The 18,173-nt window shown below is 47.5% G+C and overlaps 1 protein-coding gene across 1 annotated transcript in view; it reads left to right on the top strand.

Moving 5' to 3' along the window:
• GPR107 (G protein-coupled receptor 107) overlaps positions 1 to 18,173 on the top strand; it is an 82,024-nt gene that overhangs the window by 45,627 nt on the left and 18,224 nt on the right. The window contains exons 13-14 of the mRNA XM_008005953.3: positions 1,279 to 1,409; positions 4,593 to 4,636. Of these exons, the coding sequence (XP_008004144.3) occupies positions 1,279 to 1,409; positions 4,593 to 4,636 (175 nt within the window). The remainder of the gene's footprint in view (positions 1 to 1,278; positions 1,410 to 4,592; positions 4,637 to 18,173) is intronic.

Here is an 18,173-nt window from a genome sequence, read left to right on the forward strand (position 1 = left end):
TAATTTGATTTCTAAGTCCTGTATAGAAAGAGAAATTACACTTAGAGACTTGCTGAATAATAGCATTACAGATTTTACATGCAAAGTGTGGAGTATTACCTTTACAGAAAGTCAGGCAGAGTATTTGGGACCAAGGACTTCTCATGGGGCGTACAGGTAGAATGATCATCTCTGCATCCATTCCCAGTGGTAATCTTCAAAAGGATGTATTATAAGTGGTAAATTTCCCTTATGCTCTGTGGCATCTCAGTTTAGCCAGCGGAAGGACTTTTTATAAAGACTTAATGCTAAGAGCCTAATAATGGGCCTGAGTACATGAGGCAGAACCTTACCTTTGGAGGCAGAAGCAGTGCGCAGACACTGGTGAACCTCAGTGGACGCACTCGCCATGTCCTGTGTGGGGAGGACCTGGACTTGAATGATCCCATGAGCAGCAGTGTGGCCACTCAGCTGTGGGGCTGGAATCATCCATTCTCACCGCTCTAGTCTCTGAAAACACAGTTCCATTGTCTGGCACTTAGATGAGTTATTGTCACTGAGCACCAGGGCCTGAAAAGTGTGGGCATTGTGGCTAAATAGGGTGTTAAGTGCCACCTGTCCAGCAGTCCAGCACCTGAGTGACTCCACTGGGTTAGGGGTACCTGAAAAGCAAAGTGTCCCTGTTATCTACTGCTGCATAACAAATCACCCCGAAACCCAGCGACTTAAAACAACAGTAACCCTTCATTCTCTCTCTCGGTTTCTGTGGGTTAGGAATTCAAGAGTGGCTAGCTGGGTGGGTCTGACTTGGGTCTTGTGGTCATGGTCACACTGTGACTGGGAGCATCTTGAAGTCTCCACTCGCGTCTGTCTTCTGGGCTGAGAAGCTTGCTCAGGTGGGGACTGGGACAGCTGGGACTCCTGGGATGTCTTTCCGTCTCTGCATGGTCTGTACAGCAGGGTAGTTTCAGGGTAGCCAAACTTCTTACAAGAAGGCTTAGGGCTCCAAAGGTCCCAAGATTGCTGGGTGGAAGCTTTACCTACCTTGGAAATCACACAGCAGCTTTCCATCTTACTGTATTAGAGCAATTACAGGCCTGCCCAGATTCAGGGGGATGGCATGGAGACTCTCCTTGATAGCAGAGTGGCAGAGTTCTGGAAGAGCATGTGGGACTGGAAAGAATGCTGTGGTCGCACACTGCGGGTCTAGAGGCCAAGGTGTACACCCCTCATTGGGGCTGCTAGCGTCGTAACAGTGCACCCATGCTTTGGGGCCTCAGCAAATTCTCATGTCTGTAGGTCCTGGCAAATGTAGCCTACATCATCATAGAGTCCACCGAGGAGGGCACGACTGAATATGGCTTGTGGAAGGACTCTCTCTTTCTGGTCGACCTGTTGTGTTGTGGTGCCATCCTCTTCCCAGTGGTGTGGTGAGTAGCTCACAGGGAGGGAGGCCCCATGAAAGCTTGGCTGTCAAGCCCGACAGCTGAACTGGCCATTCCCAAATTGATCTCAGTCACATGGGATGTGTGTTTAAAAGTACAGCTTTCTGAGTCCCAGACTGACCTGAATCAGCCTCCAGGGGCAGAACCCTGTGTCTTTTTCCAATTACTCAGGGGATTCTGGTAGAGCTAATCCATCACCATGAGCTGGCTTTTAACAGAGTTCTAAGACAATAGAGAAGAATTGGGAAATGAGAACTTGGTAGTAACTTAAAGTAGCAGCCTGAATTTGTGGTGGTGATAGGGAGTTGGCGAAATCCCATAAACAGCCAGTTCTTGCCAACTTAGGTGGAAAATGAGGAAGTTCATTAACATAAAACTAGTGATAGTTCTCAGCACACAATCATTTTTGATATTTTCAGAATGAATTGCTCCATTCCTGGAAATGGCAGTGTTTAGATGCATAGATTGTGCTTTGGGTCTGTGTAAAGAAGTGTTAGTGTCAAGTCAGTGGTTGATGAGAAATTATCCTTATTAAATCACATGCAAACTGGTGGAAATTCAGAAGGCTAGCAGCAATAAAACACTTCACCCTTGGTGATCTAATTCCATGGCTATTGGAATGCAATTCTTTTGAAATAAATTTTAAAGAAAATAGATTTACCCCTGCCTTCAATTAGAAGTGAAGTGCTTTTTTTTTTTTTTTAAACCCGAGATGGAGTTTCGCTCTTATTGCCCAGGCTGGAGTGCAATGACTCAATCTCGGCTCACTGCAACCTCTGCCTCCCAGGTTCAAATGATTCTCCTGCCTCAGCCTCCTGAGTAGCTGGGATTACAGGTGTGTGCCACCATGCCTGGCTAATTTTTTTTTTTGTATTTTTAGTAGAGACAGGGTTTTGCCATTTTGGCCAGGCTGGTCTCAAACTCCTGACCTCAGGTGATCTGCCTGCCTTGTCCTCCCAAAGTGCTGGGACTACAGGCATGAGCCACCACACCTGGCTGAGGTGCTGCTTATTGCAATGTGCCATCCAATAAATTAATATTTTTGAGGATCCAGGGGTTTGTCAGTTACTCTCATTATTTATAAGATGGTGCCAGTGGAGAGTACTTCTCTTTCCAGCTAGTTAGATTCACTCTTCACCCTAATTCCATCATACATCACACATGATCTAGTATCAGTTCACCAGACAGCTACCAGCATAGAAGAGAGTATGGATGATGCTCCTACCTCAGCCTCCTGGGTAGCTGGGACCACAGGCACACTCTACCATACCCAGCCAATTTTTTGGAGACAGGGTTTTGCCATGTTGCCCAGGCTGGTCTCAAACTCCTGAGTTCAAGTGATCTTCCCACCCCAGCCTCCCAAAGTGCTGGGATTACAGGCATGAGCCACCGCATCCAGTGGAGTATGAATGACTCTTCCTCCTCACTGCAGCCTCCTGCCGTCCTGCACAGGAATTAGTCACTCGGGTATCTATAACATAGGATCGAAAAGAGCGCCTCATTAGGTAACAGAGGGTCACGCCCTACTTTTTTTTTTTTTTTTGAGACAGAGTCTTGCTCTGTTGCCCAGGCTGGAGTGCAGTGGTGTGATTTTGGCTCACTGAAAGCTCCACCTCCCAGGTTCACGCCATTCTCCTGCCTTAGCCTCCTGAGTAGCTGGGACTGCAGGAGCCTGCCACCACGCCCAGCTAATTTTTTGTATTTTTTTTAGTAGAGACGGGGTTTCACTGTGTTAGCCAGGATGGTCTTGATCGCCTGACCTTGTGATCCGTCTGCCTACGCCTCCCAAAGTGCTGGGATTATAGGCGTGAGCCACCGCGCCCGGCCCACGCCCTACTTTTTACACATGCCACTATCAGAACAGTCAAACGTAAGGGACACCAACAAGCTGTCGAGGTGTAAGCAGCCATTTCCTGCCCCTTGTTAATTACAACGCTAATGAGCAGATTCCAAATGGCAACATTCCTTAAGGTAAATATCCTAAAAATTACTGTAAAATGAAAAAAAGTAAGTACTGGAGAGGTGATTCAAGATTAGTAATATTTTTTAGGCCGGGTGGATCATGAGGTCAAGAGATCAAGACCATCCTGGCCAACATGGTGAAACCCCATCTCAACTAAAAATACAAAAATTAGCTGGGGATGGTGGCGTGCGCCTGTAGTCCCAACTGCTCCGGAGAGTGAGGCAGGAGAATCGCTTGAACCCAGGAGGCGGAGGTTGCAGTGAGCCAAGATCATGCCACTGCACCTCAGCCTGGCAACAGAGCAAGACTGTGTCTCAAAAATAAATACATAAATAAATAAAATAGTAATAATAATAATAATACTTGTAAATATCCCGATTCAGCCAGCATTGCTTCAGGGCCAGCAGTGTACTGGTTAGCTTTCGTGTGGTGGTCCATTCAGTTTCCAAGCAGATAGCCCCTCTCACAGGTGCGCAAATTACGGAGGATTTAAAGAGTAATTGATTTGCTGACAAGAGTGAGTGACAGTGTCAGACCCCGGCTGCCTTCCCTCACACAGCCTGTCTGCCTGTGCCCTGCTTAGCCCTCAGGGTAGTCTCTCCGTTGGTGGCTTTTCATGGTGCCTCCACCTCTCACCTGCGGCTTCTGTAGTGATGTTAATGTCCCTCTGCCTGAACCGCAACGATGGCCATTAGTTACCAGCACATCACAGCCCGAAACAGTGTCCCTGGAGGCTGGCATTTCCAGCAATGTTAAAAATCTCCACTCAATGAGTTTGTATGGAGCTGTACGTTCACAGCTCTTAGACCTAGACTCTAGAAGTCAGCTGGTGACTTTCTTCTTGGGTTTATTCTTTCCTGGTGGCAGGTGAGTTCGGTGATGCTCCGTCGTCATGGGAGTGTTGGGTGGGGGGTGGTTGTGGGAGTGAGAGATTAACAGGAGCATTAAATGATGGAGTTTTGTTTTTTCCTCACGCTCTGGTCCCTGCTAGACTTACTGCCACAGATTTGGCCAGCAGAGGGCGACTTTACCTCAGGCGTGTTGATTATCAACCATCCCCTATTTTAGGGAGAGTGCTCTAAAGTGATCTAGTCCAACCTTTCAGCATATAATTGAGGAATTCAGTCTCAAGTTACTAGAGCTGCAAACAGAGAGGAGTGCAGATTTGCCAGCTAACTTTTTGTTCTCTAAATGTTTATTTTTAGGTCAATCAGACATTTACAAGAAGCATCAGCAACAGATGGAAAAGGCAAGTTCCCTGGTGCTCATTTTGTGTTGCTCAGCTTGCTCTGAACCCACGTGCTGGGGCACTGCAGAGGAGTGGAGGCAGCCTGTGGCCTCAAGATGCTGTCTTCCTGGGAGGCGAGCTAGGGGAGGCCTGGGGCCCACTTCGTGAGAGCAGCCAGGGGTGGTTTGGAGAAGGAAGTGTTGAGTCAGTTGTATAAGGAGGAGGTTGGGGGTGACTGCTGCTTATTAAGATGATTCATTTCATTTCCACTTGTGATTGTGATTTTCACCTTCTCAAAACTGAGTCAGGAAGAGAAAATCTTGTCTTGGAAGGGCCAGATGACACTTCACTGTGAGAACAGGAGGGATAATGGATTGGAGATGGCTATGTGTAAAGCAGCCCTGCCTGCTGACTTAACACACTTTCAAAATAGATGTGTCGGTATTCATTTAAAGCGAGACTCTGATGACATGAAGGAACCTTGAAAACTACCTGATATTGAAATGGTTGTGCCCTTTATAGCCCTTTTACATCTCCTTGATTTTCCAGTTATGCCTCCTAAATCAGAAGAGAAGCTGCAAAGAAAATGTTTTGTGTGGTTCTGGGCTTATTTGAATAATGTTCATGACCACAGGCTGCCATGGCACAAGTGGGAATTTCAGACCACAAGGGTTTAAGGAGTACCACTGTCTCTCTGAAAGCTCAGAATGGTCTGTGGATCCATGGTATCATACACTCAGTGTGGATATTAACATTCTTTAAGGCAGATTATGAATAATAAATAAAATAGGTTTTTGTTATTAATAAAATTTTGTTGCTGACCCTATTTCTGATTATAAAGCCAATGTAGCTTCATTTTAGAAAATTTGGGAAATGCATAGTAACTGTAAATCTTATTTCATCAACCTGGTATACAACTAATAACACATTATTTATTTAAGTTGAATTAAACATGACTTTGAGGCTTCAAGCCAGGGTCAGCCCTAGGTTGTTATTTAGGGCACAGTATTCTGGAGGATCTCGCCAGTTTGGGCCTGGAACAGATAGTACGGCATTCCTGCTGTCCAGGCTCAAGTAACTTTTGCTCCTGGGAAGCCTGTGTGCAAGGCTCACCCAGGCTAGGAGCCTTGGTCAGTGCTCAGAGGCCAGCAAGGCCCACTCAGCTTCTACGACCTGCACCAGCCTTTGTTTTCTTTCTAGTCCTGGGAATAGCCCTTCTCTCATTTTCTCATTTTTTTCCCTCAAAGATACCAGGTTCCCTTCTTTTACCTCTGGAGTGTCCTCTTGTGATAGGTTCTTTTCAGTGGGTTTAAGCTGGAGTCACAGAGCTTTTGCTTCTAGCCTGGCTACATAGCCTTTCTTGGAGCCCAGTAAAGCACCCTGCCATCAGTAGAGGAACCCAAGGTAGGAAGTACAAATCCACCTCTGGGAATAACTGGGGATATTCTTTTTTTTTGTTTTTTTTGAGACGGAATTTTGCTCTTGTTGCCCAGGCTGGAGTGCAATGGTGCGATCTGTGCTCACTGGAGCCTCTGCCTTCTGGGTTCAAGCGATTCTCCTTCCTCAGCCTCCCAAGTAGCTGGGATTACAGGTGCCTGCTACCACACTTGGCTAATTTTTGTGTTTTTAGTACAGATGGGGTTTCACTACATTGGCCAGGCTGGTCTCGAACTCCTGACCTCAAGAGATCCACCTGCCTCGGCCTCCCAAAGTGCTGGGATTACAAGTGTGAACCACCACGCCCAGCCTGTTTGGAGATATTCTTGTCCTTATTTTTCTTTTATCCATGTTATATAAGAAGGTAGTTTTATTGTATTTGTAACTTGGTGAACAGGTAGGCTTTTTCTTATTTTAACATATCGCGATGAGACCATTTAACTTTATTATCTTGTAAACTTCTGTATTTCTCATTGGTTCTTCTGGCTGTTTGGCTAAAAATGTGTAAAAATCCCAAGGGCAATGTTTTTTGTTGGCGAGGCTTACCTGTGTGTTTCTCCTTGCTCAATCCTGCCCCTTGATGAATTCCTCCCTTCTTCGCATCCTCCCCGGCCCCTGCTTTGTCCTCCTGACTCACCTGCCTCTTCAGTCCTCCATCTCGCTTCAGCAAGTGTGGGGTGGCCGTGGTGACTGCCGCTGGGACAATTTATTCCACCTGAGGTTGGTTGGTAGCTGAGGATCTTAGTAAGGTGCTCTCTCTGGAGTAGATGGCACAGCAGGTGAGGCAGCACAGGGTCAGCGTTGTCCCCCAGCATCTGTAGTAAAGGGTAACTTCCTTTAACAGGAATGCTTTTGTCATGGCCTGAGTACACAAGGCAGTTTCTCATTTTTTCCACCAGGTGACAGCATAGGACCTCTTCAGCAGAGAGCAAAATCTAAGAGCAGGAAGTCGCATAGGTAAACCAGGGTTCACATTCCCCATTCTTAGGAAGACATCTGCTAAGGAAGCACCCATTTCTCATCAGCAAATGTCACAAATCCTCTGAAAGAGGGACAGAGCAGATTAGAACGAGATTGTCGTTTTGGTTCATGGTCTTTTCCCTGAACTGATTGAGGCTGTGAAATGCTTTTGGGCATCACTCTGTACCCTGAAAAATGGTTACGCTTGTGACACTGCCAGAGCCAGAGCAGCCATGTTCCCAGCTGGAGCCTCCCCTGCAGAGAGGTCTGAGGAATGGCCTTCTGTGCTGGAGCCGACCTCGGGTGTGACTGCAGGGCGGCTATGTGCTATGGAGCTCGCAGGAAAGTGGGAGTGAGCACGCTGCTAGTCGCTGGTTCTGAGATCTGTGGCCCCATTGGCCTCTGTGCCCCCACAGTTCACTTCTCCTGAGATCTGGAGGCGACTGGGAGCACAAAGGCCATGGGCAGTAATGTCTCCTATTAGATTTGGAAGCTTTGCTGGGCAGAGCCTGACATTCTCTTCCCTGTTCTCAGGCTCATTATTCCAGTAACTCATTTCATGGCGTTGACAGTAACGTGAGCTTTTATTTTTTTTAATTTAAAGTTTTTGTAGAGATGAGGTCTCACTGTGTTGCCCAGGCTGGTCTTGAACTCCTAACCTCAAGCCATCCTCCTGCCTCATGGGGCCTCCCAAAATGCTGTCATTACAGGTGTGAGCCACTTCATCTGGCCACTTTGGTCTTAAGAATCTCATTTTTAGACCAGGCATGGTGGCTCATGCCTGTAATCCTAGCACTTTGGGAGGCCAAGGCAGGAGGATTGCTTGAGGCTAGGAGTTTGAGACCAGCGTGGGTGACATAGCAACATCCCATCTCTACCAAAAACCATAAAAAAAACTATGGCAGACCAGCCTGGGCAACATGGCAAAACCCCACGTCTACAAAAAGATACAAAAATTAGCCGGACTTGATGGCACACACCTGTAGTCCCAGCTACTTGGGAGAGTGAGGTGAGAAGATCACTTGAGCCCAGGAGATCAAGGCTACAGTGAGCTGAGATTGTACCACTGCACTGCAGCTTGGGCAATAGAGCCAGACCCTATCTCAAAACAACAACAAAAGCCACTATGGCAAAGAATCTCATTTTAGTTTAGATGCAGTCCAGGCCCAGTAATTGCAAGTGAGAGAAATGCTATTTGTAGTTTTTCTTCCTGCATTTGGGGTGAATGTAGCTTTCAGAGAGTGTTTTTTTGGCTTTTATTTCTTTGTCTCTGGATTCCTTTTGACCAAACCTGAGGGAAATCTAAAGGAAAGCATTGAGGCCGAAGCTGCCCACTGTCCTTTAGCCATGTCTTTGTCTCTCCTGTCACACGCTGTGGCTTCTCTCAGGTCCTCGGTCACTGAGACTCACAGCTGCACTGCATCCTCCGAGGGGGAGCCTAATTGAGTCTCGCACAGACACACCTAGCGCTGGCTCCACTCTGTCTTGCCTGCCAAGATTTACTGGCTCTGACTGCCCTTGAGCCCGCATCCCCATTGCCTTCTCTTTCTCCAGCGTCATTACCTTATAGGACTGGTGTCGAGATACACGCTGTAAATTTAATTAACAGTCTCTGCTGCTGACCATCCTTTTTTTGGCCTTGTGTTTCAGAGGAAAAGTCAGAAGATATATTCTGAAGAGCCTTAGCTTTCATGTGCGCTTCAGAAGTATTTAAATAATCCCGGTTGGCTGGCTGCAGAGTTGAGGGAGGAATGGCTTCGTTCCGAGGTGCCGCTGTGCTCTGAAAGGAGCCGCAGCCATGCGAGGCATTTGTTAGGGCAGCGGTTCTCGAGGGGGTCCTCAGGATCTAAACCATTTTCATAATCATACGGTATGAGTCTCTTGTACTGTTGACATTGCCTGATGGTGAAAAGCAATGATGGGTAAAATTACCGGCACCCTCACGTGATTCCAGGCTGTGGCACCAGACTCTACTAGTAGCCACTGCATTCTTTACTGTCACCTACTCACAGGGGGCGATAAAGGCTCATATCGCTTAAGAATGGTCTTGAAATAATAAAACTGTTCACGTGATTAAATCTCAGCCCTTGCCTTTTAATGTTCCGTGAGACAGCATGGGAGGGGTGCACACAGCACTGCTGCTGGGCCTGAAGTGTGATGGGTGTGGCCTTGAGGGAAAGTACATGGGCACTTGTTTGAATCGCAAGCTGAACTAGCTGCTTTTATTTTTTGTTGTTGTTGTTGTTTTTTATGTATTTATTTGAGACAGGGTCTTGCACTGTTGCTGAGGCTGGAGTCCAGTGGTATAATCTTGGCTTACTGCAGCCACAGTCTCAGCCTCCTGGGCTCGGCTGATCTTCTCACCTTACCCCTCACAGTAGCTGGGACTACAGGCGTGTGCTGCCATGCCCGGCTAATTTTCGTATTTTTTGTAGAGATAGGATTTTGTCATATTGCCCAGGCTGGTCTCAAACTCCTGAGCTCAAGTGATCCATCCGCCTAGGCCTCCCAGAGTACTGAGATTACAGGCATGAGCCACTGTGCCTGGCCAAGCTGCTTTTATCTGGAGGAATGACTGTTACGGTGACACAGACTTGGGTTTTTGGTGGACATTTTCTTGAAAATGAACAAAGTGAACATATTACTTCAACAAAAACAACTAACAGTATTTGTTGCTAGTGATAAAGGAAAACTTGTATTTATCCCTGTAAGCCTGACAGTTTCCTAACTGTTTCCCAGTTCTTTTTTTTTTTTTTCTTGAGTGAGGCTGGAGTGCAGTGGCACAATCTCAGCTCACTGCAGCCTTGACCTCCTGGGCTCAAGTGAGCCTCCCACTGCAGCCTCCTGAGTAGGTGGGACTACAGGTCTTTGCCACCACGCCCGGCTAATTCTTATATTTTTTGTAGAGACAGGGTCTCACTTTGTTGCCCAGGTTGGTCTCAAACTCTGACCTCAAGTGATCTGCTCACCTTGGCCTCCCAAAATGCTGGGATTATAGGTGTGAGCCACCACGCCCGGCCAGTTTCCCAGTTCTTATAAGACTTCTGATGTAAGCAGAGGTGATACTAACAATGTGATTTTTTAGGAATTCTGTAATAAAATGTTTCTGTATCTGGGAGATCTACATAACACACTGAAACGGTGTCTTCCACCTGGCCAGTGCAGGATGTTCCAGTCATGCACTGGGGTAAAAGCTCTCCTGAAACTGCAAGGTGGACCAGGGGAGTTTTTTGTTTTGTTTTGTTTTTGTTTTTTTTTTTTTTGAGATGAGTCTCGCTCTGTCACCCAGGCTGGAGTGCAGTGGCTGGATCTCAGCTCACTGCAAGCTCCGCCTCCCAGGTTCACACCATTCTCCTGCCTCAGCCTCCCACGTAGCTGGGACTACAGGCACCCGCCGCCTCGCCCGGCTAGTTTTTTGTATTTTTTAGTAGAGACGAGGTTTCACTGTGTTAGCCAGGATGGTCTCGATCTCTTGACCTCGTGATCCACCCGTCTCAGCCTCCCAAAGTGCTGAGATTACAGGCTTGAGCCACCGCGCCTGGCCCAGAGGAGTTTATTAATGTAAGAGTGTGGAAAGTTCATTGATACATTTCAGATTCCCCACCTCCCTCATCTTTAGAAGCAACCTCTTGTCAGGCTTTAATGTAGAATCACAGACTATTCACAGTAATCTGAAAAGGCCTATATCTATCTGTATGGGGCCAGATTTTCTTCATATATTTTAACCGAATACTCCCTCACAGCAAGTTGAATGCTGATTGAATCAACTATGAGGACCCAGCTGCATCTTATTAAGCTAGACATTAAAGAGAATTACAAAAATAATTCCACTCTTCTCATTCTTTTTTTTTTTTTTTTTTTTTTTAGAAAAGAGGTTTTTTATTTTGGGGCTAGGCAAAGTAGCTTATGCCTATAATCCCAGCACTTTGGAAGGAGGAGGCAAACGGATCAGTTGAGGTCAGGAGTTCGAGACCAGCCTGGCCAACATGGTAAAACCCTGTCTCTACTAAAAATACAAAAATTAGCTGGGCATAGTAGCACACACCTGTAATCCCAGCTACCCAGGAAGCTGAGGCAGAAGGATTGCTTGAACCTGGAAGGCGGAGGTTGCAGTGAATTGATATCGTGCCACTGCACTCCAGCCTGGGCCACAAAATAGGACTCCATCTCAAATATATATATATAAAAAAATTTTAGACACAGGGTCCTGTGTCACGGAGTCTGGAGTGCAGTGGTGTGATCATAGTTCATTGTAACCTCGAACTCCTAGGCTCGTGTGGTCTTCTTATCTTAGCCTCCCAAGTAGCTGGAATTACAGGCATGCACTACCATGCCTCACTAATTAAAAACATTTTTTTTGCGGAAATGGAGTCTCACCATATTGCCCAGGCTGATCTTGAACTCCTGGCCTCTAGCTGTCCTCCTGCCTCAGTCTCCCAAAGGGCTGAGATTACAGGTGTGAGCCACTGGACCTATCCTGTTTTACTTTCTGATCCATATTTGTAGATGTAATCATATTAACAAAAATCTTGGGGTCTTAGGGAATTTTTAAAAGTGTGAAAAGGTCTTCAGACCAAAAGATGGAGAACTGTTGTGTTAGAGATGAGGCTTGTTGAGTCTGTCATGGACATGGGGATGTGAAGTTGAGTGAAAGTCTGTCTGGTTCTTCTCTTCCTTTGCCTATTGAGCTTATTCCAGACTTAGTTGGCCAGATGCTTGTGGTTATTTAAGATGTCTGTTAGCCCAGGGCAGCTTATGCCAAAGAACTCTGTTGTATTTGGGTGTGTTCATATAAACAGACCTAACTAGAAACCTACTAGGGAAGACAAGAAGAGAAATAATCACTGCGTGTATCATGGCTGCAACTCATGTTTATATATTTAATTCTTATTTTTCATCCTTGCTTTCCTTTTCCTATTGGTGGTTTTTATCCCTTTGGGGAATAATAGACCTATTTGAGAATCTAGTGAGAGATACAGACTTTTCCCGTGTCTATATAAAATTTTCCATGTAATATCATGAGATTCATGGACCCCAGATTTAATAACCTCTTCTTTAGATTAATTTAAATCGTCTTATTACCCTTCTGCAGTGATTTGGATAGGACCACACCAGCCTCATTACGATGTGAGACTCACCCGCAAGGACTTATTCCCAGGAGAGACCCTCCCCTTTTTCTGCGTTTTTTTTTTTTTTTCTTGCTTTCTCTTTTCTATTACTTCCACTGGAATTAACCTCAAAGAGCAGTTCTGCTCTGTTCTTTTTTGTTTTCTTTCAAAAAAAAATAGGCCAGGCACGGTGGCTGTCACCTGTAATCCCAGCACTTTGGGAAGGCGAGGTGGGTGGATTGCTTGAGGCCAGGAGATTGAGACCATCCTGGCTGACAGGGTGAAACCCCGTCTCTACTAAAAATACAAAAAATTAGCCGGGCGTGGTGGCGGGCGCCTGTAGTCCCAGCTACTCGGGAGGCTGAGGCAGGAGAATGGCGTGAACCCGGGAGGCGGAGCTTGCAGTGAGCTGAGATCGCGCCACTGGACTCCAGCCTGGGCGACAGAGTGAGACTCCATCTCAAAAAAGAAAAATTAGCCAGGCGTAGTGGTGCACACCTGTAACCCCAGCTACTTGAGAAGCTCAGGTGATCTGCCTGTCTCAGCCTCTCAAAGTGCTGGGATTACAGGCAGGAGCCACTGTGCCTGGCCAATGTGTGTTTTTTATTAAGCTGGTTTAATACAGTTATTTTAAATTTCTTTAATCACCAAAACCCTCTTGTCATTACTTTTCGTTAGCAGATTGCACTCTATTCCTGTAATGCCATCAACCGAGTCACAGCTTCTGATCAACATTATGAAATAATCCATTAACCAGTGGTACCACTCTCAGTTCGTTTACGCTATACCCAACAGCAGAGGCCTCTCATATCATCCGCCTGAGAGGCAGTCTTGTCTTGGACACATTGCCAGGCTTTTTTTAGGCCTTTAAAGTGTTGGGAATCTAGTACTTCAGGGGGCCCACAGCCTCCCAGAGGACCTGTTTAGTGGTCTGTGGTGGCAGACCCTCCCTGGACCTGCCTGGGCCTGGTTCTTCTGCCTACTGGTGTTAACATGCATGTGCTTTCCGTGTGTCTTGAGACATTGTTGAAAACCACCAACTCTTCTCAATTGATGACTGCAGTATTTAGGGAAGGTCAGATTCTCTTGCTGAGAAGGTTCTGCCTGCTATTAACCAGCCTTTGTCATCAAGCACTGGGAAGTCTGACCTTCATTCTTGCCTAGCTCGCTGCTGTGATTGTGTGCAGTGGACAGGAGGGGTGGGCGGTAGTGTGCACCTCAGCCCAGCTGCAGCGTTGCGTCCCAAGTCTCACTGGCATAGCTCACAGCATTGCGGCTGCAGGTTGCGACTGGCAGAGAAACAGGAGAGACTGACGGGAACTGAGTCTGAGATCAGCATGGCCCTTTGCACACCACCCTCTCGCAGCGCCTTTGGTGCACTGTGGTTCTAGAATCAAAGGTAAATAGGAGCTGGAAACCTAACAGGCTTGGCAGCAGAGGTCTTTGTCAGAGCTAACTTTCCTGGTGTTGTGTGTGGTCTTCAGTGCTCTCAGGAGCTGTTTCTGCTGCTTTCATTGATGCTTTTTATTTATCATTTAAGATATAATTTTGTTTACAATAATATGCACAGTCCTTAACTATTCAGTTTGATGACTTTTCATATCTCCTGGGTCATTGCTTCAAATGTATATTGCAAATGTTTTGTTTGTTTGTTTGTTTTTTGAGACAGACTTCTGCTCTTGTTGCCTAAGCTGGAGTTTAATGGTGCGATCTCGGCTCACTGCAACCTCTGCCTCCTGGGTTCAAGCAATTCTGCCTCAGTCTCCCGAGTAGCTGGGATTACAGGCATGTGCCACCATGCCTGGCTAATTTTTGTATTTTTAGTAGAGACGGGGTTTCACCATGTTGGCCAGGCTGATCTTGAATTCCTGACCTCAGGTGATCCGCCCACAGTGCTGAGATTACAGGTGTGAGCCACCGTGCCTGGCCAGAAATGTATTTTTGATTCATTTTCACATGACTCAACATTTTGAAGATCAAAGAATTTCGTTCTCTGTGTAGTTGTTCTTGGCCACTCGCAGCCTTTCCCATACTTGCTCCTGATATGGTCTTTGAGTGGGATTAGTGGGATCTTTTCCTAGTGGAGGCCAGAGGACAGCTCGTGAACTAAACCCTCCCTAGAAGGGACATTTCAAACCAGTGTGGTCCCAGGTCAGCCTGTGGCCTGCGTCCTTTGGTGATTGAGAGAAGCTGTTCAGCCAGACTTTCAGGCCTGTGCCTGACCACAAACGGGGGATGCTTCTCTGTCCCCCATGCTGAGCGAGCTGAATGGAGCCCAGGACGTAAGCAGATTGTGGAAGTGCTGAGACGCAGAGTAAATCTGAGGTACTCTTAACACCAGCCGGGCTGTCCGTCATCTTTATTTCTTTAATTTTTGTGTTTGACTCAAAATTCCCTCTGAAGCATAGCAGAGAGGAAGCAGACAGTGAGGATGAAGAGTAGGTGGGGGTGTTTCTAGGCTCTGAGGCTGTCCTTCCACTCAGGGAAGGATTGTTTTAGAAATTTTTCACCCTTTAAGTGGCTGTTGTGGGCCTTTGCTTCTCTGTGTCCCATAAATCATGTGGTATAAACTCCTTAGAAAGCATTACTGCCTGCTCTTGGGCATTGCCCAGCCTTTTGAGTCATGACTGCCTCGTCCTGAACTAATCGTCCTGAACTGTGTCGTCCTAAAGTCGTCGCTAGTGGACTTTAAGGTTATGAACTGCCTGTCACTTAGCATGAAGCGTAGGTGTTAAGAGCTTGGTCCTTGGAGGGAGGTGGACTTGAGTTTGCGTATTGGCTTCTCCACTTACAAGCTAGGTGACTTTGATCATTTACTGAACTTCTCCAGGCCTGAATGTGTCAAGCCTGCTTCCCCCACAGAGGCCACTGTGAGATGAAGCATGAGAGGTGCCCACCCCAGCCCCTGGCACATGGTGATGACTCAGTTGATGGCAATGACCAGTGCTGTTGTTTTTGTCTTTGTCACAGTTCCAGGATCCTCCTGGGAAGTCAGCTGGGAAGGAGGGGATAATCTGTCTCCTTGCTGGCCTTCTTAGTTCCTCTTTCACTTAGAGGGGAGAGGGGACCACCTAGGGCAGGGGCAGCGCCTCCTGTGCACTGTAGGGGGCGTTGCTCTTCTGTTGCTGAGTCAGGGAGAGTATTGACTTGTTGGGCATTTGCAGGGGCTGTGGTATTTCCTGCCTCAGTGGGCACTTGTCCTGTTCTCATCAGTAAGAAGGACTTACCGGAATGGAGTGTCATGGTCATTTTCCTGAGAGTGAGTTGGAGGTAGAGGAACCCACAGGACAGGAGGCCAGCTTTACAGGACCCCCAGGACCAGGTGGACATGACACCCTCCCTCACCCCCGTCTCCTCCTTCCCTCTCCCCTGCAGAGGTTTCAGAATGTTCATAGCTGGGCCTGATTCCATAAGATGAACGGGGGTGGCCTGGGAATCTATACTTAAAGCTCTTCGGGTCATTCTGTTGTTCACTCCCATTAAGAACCATTGCTACAAAGGAATTCTCCTACACATGAGGAGTTCGATGCCTAGAGATGGAGGCGGCAGGCCAAGGGCAGGCACACCAAGCTGGGATGGGGCAGGGCTGGAAGGCAGGCCTCCTACCTGGGGCCTTGTTTCTCTGCCTACACTCATTCTTCACCATATTTGCTGCTCCTAATAGTGAGGTCAGAAATAGCCCGCCCAGCCTTGGTGAGCCTTCACTCCCACAGAAGCCCAACACCCAGCCTGCCACAGCCGGTGAGCAGCAGGCTGTCGGTGTTCCTAAGTCAGGGAAATCTTTGGAAGAACAGTGGAGGGAGGTGTGGGACCCCAGGCTGCAACCTGCCGCCTGGCTGCTCACTGCATCATGCCGGTTTCACCCTGCTCGGAGCGGGCTCAGCCCCTGCTCGGCGTCCTGACTCATCCTGTGCATATGGCAGCGCTGCTTGCAGGAGAGCCCAGGCGCCCTGGCAGCCCCCAGGTCCCCATTTGTTCCAGTTTTACTTACTGGATTCTTGCCAGAGGTGGCAGCCGCTGTGACTGTATATGCTACATTTGGTATTGGGCTAATCCTATATGATACAAACACTGTCATGGCAAGTAGCCAGCTGCTCACTGCGAGCCGATTGCTTTCTGTGTACTACCCCATTAATTCCCCCAGCAACCCTAAGGGTGGGTATCATTACTCCTGCCTTAACAGGTGAAGAAACCGAGGCGCAGAGAGGGTTAGCTGACTTATGGGAGGCCACACAGGCAGTGAGCAGCAGAGTTGGAATTTGAACCCAGGATGTTCAATTGTGCAGGGCCCAGACTCTTAACCCCCCTGCTCTCCTTTTTCTTACTCCACGAGTAAGCTCAGTCCCTGCCTCTGCTGCTTCAGCTGTGACTGGAGCTCCAGTGCAAGGCTTGGGAGTTTCACCCCTGCCAACTGCCATCTGATAAAGGAATGTCTTACACGTGACTGGAAATGATGGCATCATGACTGGTGGGTTTTAATTTTTAATCTGTTTGTTTGTTTTACTGAGACAGGGTCTCACTCGGTCACCCAAGCTGGAGTGCAGTGGCACAGTCAGGGCTCACTTTGGCCTCTGCTTCCCCTCCTACCACAGCCTCTCAAGTAGCTGGGACTACAGGCATGTGTTACCATGTCCAGCTGATTTATGTTTATTTTTAGTAGAGACAAGGTCTCCCTATGTTGCCCAAGCTAGTCTCTCCCTCCTGGGCTCAAGTGATCCTCTCGCCTCAGCCTCCCAAAGTACTGGGATTATAGGCGTGAGCCAGCCTGCTGGGTTTTGGAAACAACGGTGAGCTCTGCTTATTCTAACTACATTTCTCAAAGATAACACTTGTCCCCAGGGTCCATTTGTCAGTCTTAGCACCTGCATGGCCTGGCATCTGCACCGTGGTGATGTTTCTTCATCAGTCCCCATGTGGGGTGCACAGGCTCATTTATGGAGCGGCTCATAGCCTACCTTCCTTCAGAGGGTGTCTTGCCTGAGCCTGGAGGATGTGATGTGGTGACGCATGATGCCAGGGAGGTGCCAGGCGGAGCACCTTCCTCTCCTTTGCTCTCACCCCACCCCGGGCCTTACTTGGTTAAGACCTGCAGTGCCTTAACCTCTTTGCTTTCCCTTGGTCCCCTCCCCATCCTCATTTCCTTCCCTGTGAAAGGACAGACCCGTCAGACTTTACCTTAAAGATTCTCTCTGCTGTCTTCAACTTCATTACCTTGTTGCTCTTCCTTCTTTCCTAGCAACCACTGAGGTGGGATCAGCCTGCTGTTCACTGCCCCATCCACTCTTTGATTGCTTTACATCGACAGACATCTCATTGCCTTTTAGAGGGGCCTCCACAGACTCAAGGTCTTTGACCTCATTTGGGCTCTTCCTCTTTTTTCTCTCCATCCTTCTTCCATGGAGGAATTGTTCTCAACATCTGATCATGGTGTTGTCTAAAGCCTTTGGGAGGCTGGTTCGAAGGTGGTTGTGACTCCTCTCCATTGGTTTTTCATAGTTACAGATCTACAGATCGAACTCCTTGTTCTGCTCTTTCCCTTCTTCTCACGGCTGCAGTTGACTAGTTTAAAAAATAAAAACGGGCTGGCAGGGTGCCTCATGCCCGCAGTCCTAGCAGTTTGGAAAACAGATGGGAGGATTGCTTGAGCTCCAGAATTCGAGACCAGCCTGGGCAACGTAGTGAGACCCTGTCTCCATAAGAAGTTAGCTGGACGCGATGGTGTGCGCCTGTAGTCCCAGCTGTTTGAGATCATGTAAGCCCAGCAGGTTGAGGCTTCAGTGAACCATGATCACGCCACTGCACTCCAGCCTGGGAGACAGAGTGAACCCCTATCTCAAAACAAAACAAAACCCTTCAGAGCAGAAGTGTCCAATCTTTTGGCTTCCCTGGGCCACATTGGAAGAATTGTCTTGGGCTACACTTAAAACACACTAACACTAAAAATAGCTGATGAGCTAAAAAAGAAAAATAAAATAATTGCAAAAAAAAATCTCATAATATTTTAAGAAAATTTACGAATTTGTGTTGGACCGCATTCAAAGCTGTCCTGGGGT

Source organism: Chlorocebus sabaeus, chromosome 12, assembly GCF_047675955.1.
Source record: "Chlorocebus sabaeus isolate Y175 chromosome 12, mChlSab1.0.hap1, whole genome shotgun sequence".
NCBI lineage: Eukaryota > Metazoa > Chordata > Mammalia > Primates > Cercopithecidae > Chlorocebus > Chlorocebus sabaeus.